The sequence below is a fragment of the Knufia obscura genome (genome assembly GCF_036327395.1).
Source record: "Knufia obscura strain CCFEE 5817 isolate CBS 148926 chromosome Unknown scaffold_1, whole genome shotgun sequence".
NCBI lineage: Eukaryota > Fungi > Ascomycota > Eurotiomycetes > Chaetothyriales > Trichomeriaceae > Knufia > Knufia obscura.
In genome coordinates, this window is record NW_027042687.1 from 2,509,416 (window position 1) to 2,525,870 (window position 16,455).

Sequence of the window (16,455 nt, forward strand, 5' to 3'; positions counted from 1 at the left end):
TTGAATTGATCATGCTGTTTCGGCGAACTTGCCATATTCAGCACTGACAACAGCGCAGGCGCGATTGGCCGAAGCTCCAGAGGAAGGTACATCCATCACCCAGAATAATACCAACCTACGCCTCTCTCTCTCTCTCTTCCTCACCAGCGACCCCCAACAACACCCACCTCGCCCACCATGGCCTCCAAACTCGTCCCCTTCGCCCGGCAGGCAACGCGCACCCTCACCCGAGCAACAAAACCCCAATACACCCAGCAGATAACAAGACCACTCTCCACCACCCCCCAGCGGCAAAGTGAAGGAGGCGCCGTCGTAAGTCACTTAATCACCTACACCCCCAACAAACCACCCAACTAACACCCCCTCTCATAGCACCGCAACACCCCCAACAACAACCCCTCCATCCCCTTCAAATTCACCGACCAAAACCTCCTCATAATCGACGAAATCCTCAAACGCTACCCCCCACAATACAAAAAAGCCGCCGTGATGCCGCTCCTGGACCTCGGCCAGCGCCAACTAGGCTTCACCTCCATCAGCGTCATGAACGAAGTCGCCCGCTTGTTGTCTATGCCCCCCATGCGCGTCTACGAAGTCGCAACATTCTACACCATGTTCAACCGGGATCCAGTGGGTAAATACTTCGTTCAAGTCTGTACAACATCACCCTGTATGCTCGGCGGCTGCGGCTCAGATCTAATAATGAAGACGTGCGAGGAGGAACTGGGGATTCACAGCGGACATATGACGGAGGATGGGCTGTTCAGTTTACTCGAGGTGGAGTGTCTGGGTGCGTGTGTTAATGCGCCGATGGTGCAGATTAATGATGACTATTATGAGGATTTGACGCCGGAGACGATGAGGCAGTTGTTGAAGGCGTTGAGGGAGGCGGCGAAGAGCACGAGTGTGGATCATGGGAAGATTCCGAGGCCGGGGCCGCAGGAGTATCAGGGGGTGCAGAGGATGACGTGTGAGCCGAGACCGGGCAGGACGAGTTTGTTGGAGGTTTACGATCATAGCAAGCATTTGAGGGCTGATGGGGAGCTGTGATGGGTGAGCAAGTGTGAAGGAGACGGGACAATGCAGGGCGTTACGGCACGGTTGCGAGTGTACATATTGCGGTTGCAAGCTTCTAGCGGGTGCCGCCATTGCTGGACAGGCTTTGTCAAGACTCGAATGAAGCACTGAACAGCGATTCGAGCACGTGTATGGTAGCAGAGCTCTATCAAGTTTCTTGACATGGATGGTCGTTCTCGACATGCGCTATGGGAACTGAAAGAAGCACTAAACTGTGAACCAAGCACATATATGATGACAAAGCTCTATCAGATATGTTTCAAACCGGCGTTTTCCGATTTTATTACAAGCTGTACAAGGTCCATCACTTCACAGGACTCCTGCTCGCTCTACGTCAGACAGGTCTTGCTCTCGTGAATAATCATGCTCACGACCACTAATCGCTATCCTGAATATCATCATCCTCTATAAACAACTTCTCCACAGCTGGTTCCTCATTGCTCATCCTTTTGCTAGGCGGCTGCATACGCTGACTCTGCAACGACTGGTGAGCAGCTTCAACTTTCTGCGTCAGTCGTGTAGAAGCGGTTTGGCCGTCACCCGCCGGGTCTTCATCGGGCTCTTCTTCAACAGCAGCATTGAAGCCACGAAGCTGCGTGATCTTCTTTAGGACATTGGTATCTTCACCTTTGGCCGCTCTGATCTTTGTCGTATACGGTAGGATGTCAAGCAATAAGTTATCCTTGTTGAGATCTGTCCGTGGTAACATCTCCTCGACCTCATCGGAAATGGTTGGCTGTGTCTCGAAAGCACTTGCCCTGCTTTTCCAAGTAGAGACGCCGCCAGCATCCTGACTCTGACCGCGGCCGATCGCTTTCTGGCCAGACAGCTGAGCAACAGTGAGCTCGAGTAAACCTTCCATCTCCTCAATAGGTCGCCACAACCGCAGCGAAGCAGGATAGTACATCTTGTATGCACCGCCTCTTCCAGCTCCTGGTGGAGTAGCACGTGATACGGGGAATGGTAAGTTGAACAGTACACCACGAGTAGCAACCTGAAAGCTAATCTCATCCTGACGCAGCGAGTCCGAGGTACCGAGCTGGAAAGTATTGCGTGTGGCTGCCGCTCGAGCTCGAGACCGACTTGACGCTCTGCTATCCGGGTCCAGCAGCTCAGCCTCTGACAGAACAGCAGCGCATCCGTCAAAATAATCAACAAAGTCGTCGTGATTGCAGGAAAGAATGTAATTCTGATGTACGGTAGAGACGAAAGTTTGGATGTCTGTGCCAGTCTCATTGTGGAGCTCATCGATGTTTACCTGGGACACCTTCGGCCTATGCATATGCAAAAGATGGTCCGGTGGTTTTGGTGGTGGCTCAGCTCGTGTATCTGACACTCGAGGATCTTCCCGTTTGTTGTAGCAAACTTTGCCTGCAGCATGGAACATATCTAGCGTTGTCTCTCTTGCGCTGAGAAGTCTAAGGCTGTTCTCTTCGAACTTAGACAAGGGAGCATTCGATTTGGACGACTTCTTTGCATTGGCTGCTACTGTGCCGGACCAGTCACCATTGTTATCACCATGAGTACATAGTAGCTGTAGTGAGTTGATAGCACTTCGTACGTCTCCCATTTCAGAAAGCCTCTGCAGCACAGCCACACCAGGCACTCGCCGTCGTCTGGAATCCCTAGCCTCCTTCTTGATGGCGAGATCAAGCGCCTTGGCGACAAACGTTGGAGCCACTGGATTAAATTCAACGGTGCAGACAGCGGGATGATTCATCAGCTCAGGTCCGAGCAAGCGCTGCGCCGTAAAGCTGTCCGTATATGAGGTGGATGAGCTAACTAGTGTTTCTGAAATGATGAGGACAATAGGAGGCGGTCCACTAGAGTCTTTCCTGCTGCTAAAAGCCACGGTCGGGCCAGCATTAGCAGCGGCATGTAGAAGAACACTTCGGAAAGAGTCCAGGGCATTTGAGCTCCGGGTCATGGCAGCTGGGAAATCCTCAACAAGTAGGACTCGACCACCAATGGTGGCATCAGCAGCCGAGACACTTGTATTGTTGAGGGACAGAGCACCGTATTCACCACCACGAGTGACGAATTCGGCAAACTGGAGACTACTGGACAGTGCGCCAGCTTCTGATGTGTCTGGGTTTTGCCAAGCCACGAGCTGACACTTTCTAGCTCTGGCTAACAAGCTCATGGTCGTGCTCTTGCCTGAGCCAGCTGGACCTTTGAGCACAAGCAGTCTCTGCCGGTTCCGCCCCACTATAGCATCATCTAGCCACTTTTGGACATCTTGTACCTTCTTCTTGTGAACAGCTAGCTCGTCTAGATTGGTAGGACCGTAGCGGTCAGACCACGGTGCGACCTCTCCTTCTGTCTCAGACTTGTGAAATTCGTGACTAGTATCCGTCGCTGCTTTCTCTGGAAGTACAGGCTTTCTGAACTTCTGGCTCGACGTTGGTGGTAGCATCGTCTTTGCCACTGTCTGCAGCGGTTTCAGTGAGCTTGTAGGCGGCTCATGTTTGACCATATCCTGCTCAGACCGGCGAATGGCCTCCGACAGGGCCTCGTCCATGGACTCATCATCGTCGATGATGTCGTCTTCCAAAGCTTCCCTCTTGTTCTCGACATCTGGTGTAGCAGATCGCTTGCGCCATCTTTCCTCTTCTGTAGCTTTGGTAAAGAACGTACGTAGCGATTTGTTCTTGGTGTCATCTATGCTCAGCTTTTTGAACTTCCTTGACTTCTCTGGTGATGATTTCGGCGATGATTTGGCAGAGGATGTTTGTGCTGCAGGCTTCGCAGGCTCTTTCTTGGGTCGTCTCAATGTAGTACCATTAGCGCTCGAGGTGGGTTTTGTAGCAGCTGGTTTGCTTGCAGCATTAGATCGTCTTAGAGGTAAGGTCGTGCTAGGCGAGGGCTCCTCATCGTCATCTGAGAGCACGACAGTCGACCTGCGCTGACGCTTCGCAGGGCGTGGATTCGAAGGCATCCTTGGTACGATACTTTGGCATCGTGAACTCGGTAAGCTGGTATAGAGTCGTTTGGTATGACCACGAATGAAACAAAACAAGTCTCCAAAGTCGGAAAGTGTTGATAGAGAGTTCGAGGCAGGTGCGGCTGCCTGAAGTTCAGGTTGCCTGCCGCGACCACTCCTCTTTCTGTGTTGATATCATATTTCGGGGAGACAGTGCTATGACGTTTTTGTAACTTCTTGATAGCGAAAAGAGAAGCTATCTCATCCAGAACACTTAACGCGTCCCGTCAACTACAAGACGCGAGAAGAGACGCTAGAGTGGTTGCAGAGACGTCCTCCACACCGTCCTCAGCCTTGGCGTGCCTTTCAATTGCTATCTACGCCTCGACTTTGCATCTATCGCCATCGATCTTTACGCTCACCTCATCTCACTGAACAGTGGCAGGGGCACAGATCCAGAGAGTCAGAAATACCTGCTAGTCACCGACCAACGTCTGAGGCAATATGATGCATCTTGAGCTGCCACTTGCTGGCCTGTTGATTTGGGTGCGTGAATGTCTGTAAGCTGAATTGCACGAATGATTCGCTAATCGATATTGACGCTACTTACAAAGTCCTAATATAGCATAAGCACATCTTGCTTCGTACACTCATTACCATCATGCCCTAAACACCAGCAGACCCTCCTATTCCCATGCTCTATCATCACAAGCCACGTCCCTCTCCGAACTTGGTATTACACCTGTCCATCACCGTTTTGCTTACAACTCATCCTTCATGCTCTGCACAGCACTCGACACGCTGCTGGCCGCGTCACTCGCTCCCTTGCTCATATCACCACCAAATTCGGCAATCCGGCTATTGGCACTTGCGATCGCCTCGCTCATCCTGCTGTTCATGCTCTCGACTGCGCCCTGCGTAACCTCAGGGCCATAGATGGCAGCGCTGACTCTAGCCTGCACTTCATCTGCCATGCTTACTGCCGCGTCGCTAGCCTTGGAAGCAGTATCCGCAACGTAGCTTGTGGCAGCCTCCGCAGCGCCGGGTGTGGTGCCGTAAATCGCAGCACTGATGGCTGCTTGGGCGGAGCTGTATGCGTCGTTGACCGATGCTGAGGCGGCTTCAGCGTAGCCAGCCGTTGTACCGTACACTGCGGAGCTGGCAGCACCCGAGACGCTAGAAGCAGCGTCTGCGGCGGCGGAGGAAGCTTGTTCGTAGTAGCTCGGCTCGGTACCATAGAAACTCTTGGAGGCCGCGTCGACCGCGCTGTTGAGTTGGTCGGTGAACTGATCTAGGGCTGCTGTTGCTTCTGGGGGTGCAAAGTAGGATGATACCATCGAGGACACGGAAGACGCCATCGAATTGGCCGAGGCGACGGCCTCACTTGCAACGCTCGAGGCGGAAGAGGCGTACGCGTTCGTGTAGTATACGTCGCTGAAGCGGGAGTACACGGACTCGGTGAAAGCTGGCTCGGACCCCGAGACGAGTTCAGACAGGTACGACTGAACGGCGACGTACTGGGCGTTAGCACCGTCGGTGATCTGAGAGGCATAACCGTGGTAGACCGGAGTTGGGGTGCCGCTGAGGAAGGTTAGTATGGCTAGAGGGACAGGAAACCAGTGACTTACTAGATCTTTTCGCTGGCTGCTGCGACTAAGGAGGCCCAGTTCTCGGCTGCGACGGATGTAGCGCTTTCCACGCTTCCTGTTGTTGTGCCATAGACGGCCGAGCTTGCTTGGCCAAGGTAGTTGTCGTATTGCTCGTGGGCATAACCGATGGCTTCGTAGTACCTTCTGCGTGCATCATCGAGCGCCTTCTGCGCCGTCGGCGTGGGTGTAGCACCTACGGCATTCTTGGCGCTGGAGTACTGATTTGATGCTGCTGCTAGTGCTGACTGATAATTGGCGGATGCCTGAGATGAGATCGAGTCCAGTGGGCCTTGCGTTGGGATGACCGAGTTCGAGATTGATGATAACGACGCTCCTGCAGCAGAGAGTCTGGATGAAGCTGCTGCTATGGCACCTGAGTAGGCGCTATCAGCTGATGAAAGCATCTCTTCGTGGATCGGTTTTGGTGTGCCTGATATCTGTTCTGAAATAATGCTCTTCGCTTTATCGAAATTTGATGAAGCCGCATCGAGCGCTGACGAGTATGCACCACTGGCCTGGTCGACAATGGAATCATCAGCAGCGACATTTGTGGCTGCTATGGCTGCCAGGGCCAAAATCGAGGTTGGCTTCATGTTGATCGATGCAAGTGACTAGCTGAGACAGATACAAACACAATATAATCGTTAGAACTGTTTGGAGTCACAGTTGGGGGAGATGAGGTTGAGGGTAGATTTGATGACCAACTTGCAAGCAAGTCGAATTGAAGATTTGTGTGATACAACAAGCGAGTTGAGCTTAGTCCAGGCGTCAAAGAGGTGAGGAAGCGGCCGCCGACTTTCTTTGTTTGGAGTGACGTCAGACGTCGCTTCCCAACGTCGATGGCGCCTATGACCAGCTCGGGAAACCTTGATTTTCGAGTCTCGCCAGGCGGTCGATAAGAGACAGGCGACTGGCATGTGATCATATAGGCGAATATGCTCGTCTCTCAGACTGGTTCCCGGCTTCGTGGAAGTCTGGAACTTGAAGATGACATGCTGCTCAAACTGGAAGCCCACTGACACTCCTACGGCGATAAGGTAGGATGGCCATTTGGCGGCTCGACGCAGGAGAACGAGGTGCTTTTCAAGCAGAAATTGAATAATTCTATGCCGATCCAATTATCCGCTGCTGACCACCACGACGGGTAGAGGTGGCTTTGTCTACGACCATGTGCTGTATTGTACACTGTAAGATCAAGAAGCCAGCGACTCATCATTGAGGTATGACCATTTTCTTTTCCAGTATTACAGACCGATGGACGGTCCCCTGCTATTCAATCTATGTGCTTGCAAAATCAGACAATATCATACGACTGCAAAGGGGTATCGAACAATCATCAATCAAAGTCGCGTTATCTCATAGTCCCACCAAACAGAACCAAATATCCCATTCTAATACAATTTCGTGCGTTCATCAAATCGCTGATAGAGATGAGGTCAAGTCGCTTGCCCTGTCTCCAGCTGCGTCGACAGCGTCTTGCAATTTTTGAGAGGCTGATGCACTTGCAACAGCGGAGGAAGCAGAAGAGGATATCGAGTCGGCAATAGAGCTGCCTGATGAAAGAACACCTTCGGATGGTCCTGCCGTAGCTGAAGCTGCTAAAGAAGCTGCAGAGTCGGATCCCGAGCTAGTAGCATCGGCTAGTTTGGAGGAGACAGATTCAATAGTGCCTGTGTTTGTGCCGAGGACGGCAGATGAGGCACCATCTGACAATTGCGAAGCAGTCGACGACGCATCGGATGCTAGAGATTCGATTGTGCCGCTTGTACCTGACACGAAGGACGACGCAGACTTGCTTGCGCCAGCAATGGTCTCACTAGCGGCAGAAAACAACGATTCGACAGTGCCTTGGCTAGTCCCAACGATGGCGTCCTTGACATCTCCAGCGAACGAAGAAGCGGCTTTCGCAGCTGCAGCCATAGCAGGGATTGCTCGTGTATCGAAATCGTTGGTGGCATCTCGTGCTGCAATCTTCCACTTGGCGACATCTCTTAGCCGGATAAGCTCATTCGCTGCATCTTCAGTCACGGACATGCTCTCCTCGAAGAGTTTGCTTGCCTCTTCTTGGGCGTCCGTAATAGCAGGATCAGCAAGGGCAGTCTCCCGAACTTCTGATCGCCAGTCAGCGAACTTCTTCTTGAGGTCGTGATATTTCTGCCAGTGCTTGTAGGTGATGCCTTCCATCCAAGCCCATCGCATGCCAATCTCTTGGAGACCAAGGTCTCGGATGTCGTCCAGGACGTGCAAAGTCGAATCGGTGGCGAGCTCGGTCCTTTGCTTCAGGTCTTGCTTGTAGTGATCAGCCCAGGCACGAACATTCTTGGCCTTTTCCTTGATTTGTGAACCAGCTTCTCGCACTGCTTGGACGACTTCAGTCTCGGCAGCAGAGACGTCAGCAGATTGGACATCTTCCGGTAGAGTCAGAGCAATAGCTTTGATCTTTGCTTTGATAGAGGCAAGCTCGACTTCAGCAGTCTTCTCAAGGGCGGTGGCTAGGCCCCGGCCTTCGCTCAATTCACTCTTAGCCATGCTGGTTACTATATCCTCGATGCGCTCCTTGAGGTCATCCGTGCCCCTATCTGCGGCGACAGCAAATTTCTGTTGCCACTTGACAAGGTCTTCAGAAACTGTGTCATCCGTGGCGACGCTTGGGGTAGGGGCAGCTGAGGTGGAGGAGATTGTCTGTGCGGTTGAAGTAGATGCAGTAGCGGTTGCGACATTGCTCGTGGTGCTTTCTGCGGTTGTTCCCGCGGCAGTTGAGATGCTTCCAGATGAGTCCACCTCATCCATAGCTGACTGCAACTTTCGACCTTCTTGGTACTTTGCGATTCTCTCACTGATCATAACAAGCTGAGGTCGCACATTATCACCGTAGAGCCTCTTGACGAATGGCCACAGCGTGCCGTCGACGAAAATGACAGCATTGGTCCATGCATACTGCACGAATGGCACACCCTTCTCAAGGACGAACTTTTGAGCACTTGCATAAGCGGTATGGATGTGCGGCTGAGAAAATGCTATTGCGGGAATGATGTGCTTATGGTGGACATTCAGAGCATTATCTCTGGCAGAGTTGTAGTAAGGAGTGGCAGCTTCGGACGCTTTCTGGACATGGGGTGCGACCTTGTCACCGTAGACCTGCTGAGCCGCTTGCTGAGCCTTCTTGTATTGAGGCAGTCCTTTCTGCTCCCATTGTGACACGGTATAGCCTTTTGCCTTGTCCACTTGAGGAGCAGCGTACCTATTGTAGTTGTTGATGGCTAACACGGTGGCAGGCTTGATGACTCGTGTATTCGCAGTATCGACATAGGGCTTTGCCTTCTCGACATAGGGTTTCGCATAGGCATCGTAGTACGGGCCGACGAATGGATCAATATATGATTTGGTGGTGAGGTATGGCTTGCATATGATCGGATCGTTCAAGGTCAAAGATTCAGATTCCGAAGGGCACCGGAAAGCCACGGTGATGATGGTGTACCACACCGTGAGCCTGTCAACGATTAGCATGCTGGTCCGAGCCTACAGATCCAGCTGTTGTCTATGCCGCGTACCTCAAGATATTGCTGATTAGCCATGAGATCAAACTCCTTCGAGGCTTGCTTCTTCTTCTTCTGGCCGCTACTGCTGTTTGTGATGCGACAAGCTGGCCATTTGTATGTTCTTCGTCTTTGATGGTTCTACCATCATCTGCTTTCGCCATGTTATCACGAAGCTGCCGTTGTCATCGATGGCAGTCACTGCGCAGTTAAGAACAGTTATATGGGGCTGCTAATGGGTAGCTGTGAGGATCGAACTCAGGAAGACACTGGTAAGGTGCTGAAACCGGAAGAAGTCTTGCAGCACTTGATGGCAGGTCGATCGAAACGCGTGACAATGGATCACGAACAAGGATCGACTGGAGAGAAAGCAGGAAACCGCGACGAGAAGTTGCTTCACTCAAGCTCGAAGATTGGCATCATAGGTTGAAGCGACATTATTGTGCCTCTTTCACATGCAATTCAATGAAATAGAGTTCGTGATCCTTGCTACCAATGATCGTGCTCGAAGAAAAGGTCGCGTGTTTCATGGGAGACAAAGAAGTTGGTGATAGGTATTGATCAGAGGTGGTCTTACTGCCTGAGAGGACTTCCCGATACTGCCTGACCTCGCCTGAGTACCTTGCACTCTCGACCCCTCCTGCTGCTAGTTGGCATCAGTCCTTTCACAGCAAAAATACCTTCCCTGAAGTTTATCATCATTCTCTTGAATTGTTTGAAGCCAAACCTCGGAGCGTGGAAGCCACGTTCGCTCGAAACTTAGTTTCCAAATCCACTTTTCCATCATGAACCAAGCCTAAACCCAGCTGGGATAGGGTCCCTTATGCTTGCTAACGTCATTTGCCGCTTCCCATACTTTTCGGAGCAAACGCGAGATATTGAACTGCGGTCGTGCTGTCCATCGTGAAAGCAAATCACTAAAACTGCCACTGAATCAATATTCGCGACGCTTGCTGTAGCTGCCAGAGCCAGTTTGCACAATCTGAGGTTGATAGCGTATATTGGCCATCCAGAATGAGGCAAACATAACAGGCAGCATACAGAGTCTCATCAACGACCCATCTCGAATGACCTCTTCATTGATTGTTCACCGAATATGGCGTCTCCTGCTGATCCTTCACCGATAACACAACCCTCGGCCCGCAGACGCTCTTCGGCGGCCGGTACAGATGGAGGAGATACCTGTCGAATATGCAGGGGCGAAGCAACGCCAGAACAACCTCTGTTCTATCCATGCAAATGCAGTGGAAGCATAAGATATGTGCACCAGGATTGCTTGATGGAATGGCTGTCACATTCTCAGAAAAAGTACTGCGAGCTCTGCAAGACTCCCTTTCGCTTTACCAAACTCTATGACCAGTCTATGCCGGAGACTGTGCCATGGTTGTTATTCCTGCGGCAAGCCGTCATTCACACTGCCAAAGCGGTAGGTAAATGGGCTAGGTACTCAATGGTCACATTCGTCTGGCTATGCTGGCTGCCATGGACTATTCGTCAGATATGGCGCGCTCTGTTCTGGCTGGCCGATGGTACCTGGCTCTCCCAGCACGAGATGCAAGCTGCTGTTGAGGCTTACGCTTCTCACATGTCCAATGACTCGTCTACCTTCCCAGTCGTGCCCACGAACTCGACAGTGAATGGCACCAACACCTCTAGTTTCGGTTTCTTCTCCGTATTGCTTGCAGTGATAGGAATATTCGATCCTCAGATAATACTCCGAACGATCGTGAAGGTCATATTGCAGGTCGCAGTCTATCCTACAGTCAATGGCGAGCCACTCAAATGGGAGAAAGCCTTTTTGTTTTCACCAATACCACGACCTCCGTCAGTTCTATCCGATGTTCAGTCCATCGCGTCGGCAACAAGGCTGCCTATTCTCAACAATGCTCTACTAGACGTAGTTGAGGGACAACTCATCTGCCTCAGCATCGTTGCTGCCTTCATCTTGGTATTCCTGATCCGAGAATGGGTGATTAATCAGCAGCCACTTCTCAATATGCCCGACGATGAGCAGGCCGACAACCCTGCGCCTGCTGCACAACCCGTAAACGAGCCAAGACCGGCGGTCAGACGTCGTCGTCGTGGAGTTCGTCGCGCTGCAGATGACAACGTGCAGCTCGAAAATAGGCCACTTCTGCCAGTAGATCGGCCTCGAGCACTTCCTCGTCCCAGACGTCATGCCACGGAGAATAACATTCTTGTGCAAAGCAACGCAGAGCGACCCAATCCACCCGTTCGTGCGGCCAGCCTGGTACCAGCTTTGCAAGAGTTTGAGACAAATGCTCGACAGCTGGCAGAGTTGCAAGACTCGGGCTCTGGACCATCTTCCGCGGTCGAGGCGCAATCACAACAACCGCACGACCTCCAGCAGTTGCAAGACGGTTCACCGTCATTGAAGGAGCCTGAACCTCTTGAATCTCCTCCTTTGCAGAGAGGCGTATTCGATGATATTGGTCACATCCGACGCACCATCGAAGAGCCCAACCTCGTAGATACACAGGTTGAGACAAATGCCACAACAAGCGAGGAAGGCCAATCGCTATTTCAAGAACCGGCATCAATCGCAGAGGGTGACTCGCCCCCGGGCGCTTCTACCGATTCTAATGCTTCCGCTGTACCGTTCGGTAGGGGTCAACCACTGCACAATGAGTTCGCGTTCAGAGCTGCAATTCAGCCACTCGTGCAGCCGGAAGTGACAAGCTCTGATGAGGTCCATCAAGGCTCTGGCAATGTCGACGATGAATGGGAATCCGACTCGGACACAGAGCCTGTTCCTATACCCCAGACCTCCTCAAACGCTAGCTACGAAGCTCGTCCTTCAGCGGCGTCGAATAACAACGACGAACCCACCGAAGAGATCGACGATGACAGTCTTGTCGCGGAGCATGGATCTGTAGCAGGCGAAGTACCTCATCCTGCGCTCGAGCTTGACGAACCCGAGAATGTCCTCACCCAGCTAAGCAGATGGCTTTGGCACACCGACGACTACATTCCAGGGGTCCCGGCTGAGCCAGAGGCCGACGAGACAGAGATCGTGGCAGACATCGATGCACAAGCGCCGTTCGTTCCAGCACAGAATCGGGACAGGCCGCTCGATGTGCCTCACGACCTCCCGGCACCGCCAGAAGGAGAGCCGAACATACAAAATGGTGTCAACGTTAATGATCCGCTTGCGGTAGACGAAGCTGAAGACCTCGAAGGAATCATGGAACTCATTGGCATGGAAGGACCTATCGCCGGCATGGTGCAGAACATCATCTTCAGTGTATTCTTGATAACTCTGACGCTTTCTGCCAGTGTCTGGTGCCCTTATATCTGGGGAAAGATTACTCTCCTGCTTGTGGCTCATCCATTCAGCGTATTCATTAAGGCACCTCTATTCGTCTTGTCTAAGACTGCAGATTTCATCGTTGATATTGGTCTTTTCGCTATCGGCCTACTCGGAGTATTCTTCAACTACGTCGCTAAAATTATAAAGCTGGCCACTCTACCTTTTGCGCCACGACTCAGCACTTTTCTTGACACCGAGGTGTTTGAGGAAATGACCTTGAGCCTCTCCCACAGCAGTGGAGCCCGTCTCGAAAAGACATTTACTAGGACAATTCTTGGGTTTCGGCCGGACTTGCCGACGTTCTCAGTCCAGTCTCACCATGTCATGCGAGTTCTCAGCAAGAGGATTGCGCAGACCACATCAACCCTCGCCACTAAATCGTTCTCGACGGTAATGCTAGCGACTGAATCAATGACTTGGCAGGATGTGTTCACCGCGCCAGTCAAGGTCGGATCGCTTGCGAAGGAGCTCCTAGGCATATCACTATCGGCATACGGAGGCGTCAAGTCATGGCTCATTCATCTTCAAGAAGAGCTTAAACCACTGTCTTTCGCAAAAGCTGAAGAGATAGATTACTCGTTGGTGCAATGGTCTGCTAAGGAGAAGATCGCATGCGTCGTACTGGGTTATCTGCTATTCGCCGTGGCAGGCTCGATATATCTCAAGGTCGCCCGCTGGTACCTCGCTCTCAAAGACGATGAGAAAGTTCCTGGTTTCTTGGCTGACACTCTGCGACAAGCTGGCGGCGTCATGAAAGTGGTCGTTATCATCGGCATCGAAATGATCGCCTTCCCATTGTACTGCGGCATAATGCTCGACATTGCATTATTACCACTTTTCGAGGGTGCCTCTATCTATTCACGCTTCAGTTTCTTTGCAACGGCACCTTTTACAGCACTTTTCATTCACTGGTTTATGGGCACGTGCTACATGTTTCACTTCGCTCTATTCGTTTCGATGTGTCGAAAGGTCATGCGGAAAGGAGTCCTGTACTTCATCAGAGATCCTGACAACCCTTCATTTCATCCTGTGCGGGACGTGCTCGAGCGACCAGTTTTCACACAATTGGGCAAGATTGCATTCTCGGCGTTCGTATATGGCAGTCTGTTGGTGATCTGCCTAGGAGGTGTTGTGACCGGACTCAACCGGATTGGCGATATCCTGCCGATTCATTGGGGAACTCTCGATCCCTTCATGATCATACCCGGCGATATCATATTTTACAATTTCATGCTTCCATTCATTCTCAGGAAGGTTGACCTCCCAAACAAGGTTGCTCTGATCTTTGGCTGGTGGTTCCGAGCATGCGCAGCAGGACTGCGGCTATCCGACTTTCTTTTTGGGCATGATAACGAGGAAGAAAAGAAGCCAGGTGCTTTTCTGTGGCGTCGCTTCTCTAAGGTCTTGATCAATGGCGAAAGCAAGCCGAAGCATCCCATGGTCAAGTATATAGAAGAACTTGCCAGCCATCGGGATCGGCTGATATGGTTTGAGGCCAAGGAGGGTGAGGTGGACGAAGACACTGTGCACAAAGTCTTATCAGCAGATGCCAGTTTCAAGGTCATCAACCTCCTTGGTGACAAGTCACAGGCTCTAATAGAATTTCAGGAAGAGACGCCCATGGATATCATACGGTCATTGATCGATGCAGAAGCGGCGAAGCCTGATAGCAAATATAGTATCCGACGCGTCAAAGACATGAAGGTCGAGAATATTGAGTTGCCAAGCTTGCGGAACACTCCCGTCGATCTATCTGCTGGAAACTACATCAGAGCGCCTGCCAAAGATAGCGTCCGGATACCAAAGGGCACGAATGTTTTTATGAGAGTCGATGAGAAAAACCAACGCCTTGACGGGAAGGAAGATTCTGATACTGGCCTACATGGTAAGAAGGATGAACGCTTCTCAAGGATATATGTACCGAACCATTTCAGAGCCAGGATCTCAACCTTCATTGGGATGATATGGATATTTGCTGCTGTCATGGGATTGATTTTCACTGTTGGCCCTCTCATCACTGGCCGGGTCATCATCAAACGGATGACTTCTTCAGGTGATCCGGTAAATGACCTCTATGCGTTGACAATAGGTGGGCACGCTTTTGCAGGAGCCATCTACCTAGCCTATAATGTCCGAACCCGTTGGGCAGGAGGAATTGACAAGCTTGCGCACCTCCTCAATAACACGAAACAACTGCTTCCACAAATCGCCTCATTTCTCAAAAGAGCACTCGGAATCACCTACCTTGGCATCTTCGTTGGCTTTGTCGCTCCAATGGCACTATCGCTGTTGGCAGAACTCTACATCAATGTTCCTGTCTATACTTGGCTCGTCATGCATGAGGATTCAGGATCAACCGCTTCGAATCCTCTCATCTCATCGACACAAGGCGGTCAAACGTCTCCCATCATTCACATCCTCCAAACATGGGCGTTGGGCCTTCTCTACCTGCGGATTGTCGTACGCGTGCTAACGGCTACACCTCATACGAACACAAGACCAGCCACAGCCATTCGAGGCATCACGCGACACGGCTTGCTACACCCAGACGTCAAGCTCGCGTCTCGTGCACTCATTCTGCCAGTTCTGTCTGTATGCTTCATCCTGATCGGTCTGCCACTTGGTATGGTGCGAGTTGCGCTCGCTATACATCCAGGAACTTTCAGCGAAGCAGAGCAAGCACGACTCTACAGATTCTCCTATCCTGCTGTCCTCTCGGCAGCGTTAGCCAGCTTCATGGTTGTGAGACTACAGACATGCATTGAGAATTGGAGAGTGAAAATCCGGGACGAAGTGTATCTTATTGGTGAGCGGCTCCACAACTTTCCACGTCAAGAGGAGCAGCCGAAAAAGCCAGAAAGGGCACTCAAGAAGATGAAAGTTAGAGATCCGAGACACAAGCGCAAGGGGAAGGAGCGGGAAGATGCAGCAAACGATCTCAGGGAGCAAGATTTCGAGGATGCTAAGGAGTCAGTCGGGACAAGTGGAGATCGGACTGTTCCAACCGAGCAGAAGACTACGTCCTCGTCGTCGCAGTCAGGAACCCAGAACACTGGAGAGGCGTCCGATCGCGCTGCTGCTGCCCGAGCCACGTCGGGGGAGTTGAGCGCGATATTCGACGAAGGCGAGGCTGACCCGAAAAGTGAACTTGAAAACATCAAGGAGCTCGCAGCATTTCTTGAGGAGTACAAAGGCGTCTCTAGACCCAAAGATTCGGCGGGTGCTGGTGACGCCGGGGATGATGGCACGAATGCGTTGGGTGCGGAGCATGGATCGTTGCAGCCGCAGTAGATATGTTAAGAAAGTGGCTGGTGATAGATAGATATTCATTGAATCGTGTACATCCATGCACCACCTATTTATCTGGGTCGCTCGTGTATAATCGTCTGATCCCTCGGTGAACTCCGCACTCATGCTCTTAACGTCTCCCCGTACTCGGCACTTGGTCTCGGCCCTTCGAATGTGTTACCTACTACTGTTGCCTACCACTGCTCTGGTTCCGCCTCTCTTAGCTGCCACTCAGTGTTGTGGTGCTGCTAAGTTATTGCGACCTTTGTTGTCTCTTTTCCCATTAGGTGCTTCCAGCCCAGCTGGGTAGGCGTTTAGTGAACGGAGATGACCGTGCAACCTACTTATAGTCACTACTTCGTGCCTTAGTCAGTGATAATACCGTACTTCTTAGGCAAGCGCACAGGTCGTCGAGACCCGTCTTGCGTTGCTTGCAAGTTATTCGAACGTCGTCTGTTTAAGGTATTAGGTTACTCGCAGTGAAGATGATAAGCAAGAAGAAGAAGACCATGTTAAACATCTGGCACGGAGGATGTACTTTCGCGCTCTTCTCCGGGGCACGATCTCTCGGGCAGGTGCTGTATGGTTGGCTTGCTAGGGACGTAGGACGCAGTCACCTGAATGTGGCAGATGAATCAGAGATGTTATTTG

At 51.6% G+C, this 16,455-nt stretch overlaps 5 protein-coding genes across 5 annotated transcripts; 2 read left to right on the top strand and 3 right to left on the bottom strand.

Annotated features, from left to right (window-relative positions):
- Positions 1–177: 177 nt before the first annotated feature.
- Positions 178–1,050, top strand: NUO24 (NADH:ubiquinone oxidoreductase 24; the record flags this gene model as incomplete). Its single annotated transcript, XM_064869398.1, has 2 exons — positions 178–312; positions 373–1,050. The coding sequence occupies 2 exons, from the start codon at positions 178–180 to the stop codon at positions 1,048–1,050; spliced, it is 813 nt and encodes a 270-aa protein (XP_064734895.1).
- A 403-nt stretch (positions 1,051–1,453) lies between these two features.
- On the bottom strand, positions 1,454–4,015 carry rad17 (RFC checkpoint protein Rad17; the record flags this gene model as incomplete). The annotated part of the gene is made up of 1 exon (XM_064869399.1): positions 1,454–4,015. One exon carries the CDS (start codon positions 4,013–4,015, stop codon positions 1,454–1,456), a length of 2,562 nt encoding a protein of 853 aa, XP_064734896.1.
- Positions 4,016–4,761: 746 nt separating this feature from the next.
- On the bottom strand, positions 4,762–6,242 carry PMZ80_000951 (uncharacterized protein; the record flags this gene model as incomplete). The annotated part of the gene is made up of 2 exons (XM_064869400.1): positions 4,762–5,581; positions 5,791–6,242. The coding sequence occupies 2 exons, from the start codon at positions 6,240–6,242 to the stop codon at positions 4,762–4,764; spliced, it is 1,272 nt and encodes a 423-aa protein (XP_064734897.1).
- Positions 6,243–7,062: 820 nt separating this feature from the next.
- Positions 7,063–9,349, bottom strand: PMZ80_000952 (uncharacterized protein; the record flags this gene model as incomplete). The annotated part of the gene is made up of 2 exons (XM_064869401.1): positions 7,063–9,139; positions 9,201–9,349. 2 exons carry the CDS (start codon positions 9,347–9,349, stop codon positions 7,063–7,065), a joined length of 2,226 nt encoding a protein of 741 aa, XP_064734898.1.
- Positions 9,350–10,464: 1,115 nt separating this feature from the next.
- PMZ80_000953 (uncharacterized protein) lies at positions 10,465–15,807 on the top strand (the record flags this gene model as incomplete). Its single annotated transcript, XM_064869402.1, has 1 exon — positions 10,465–15,807. The coding sequence occupies one exon, from the start codon at positions 10,465–10,467 to the stop codon at positions 15,805–15,807; it is 5,343 nt and encodes a 1,780-aa protein (XP_064734899.1).
- Between the last annotated feature and the right edge of the window lie 648 nt (positions 15,808–16,455).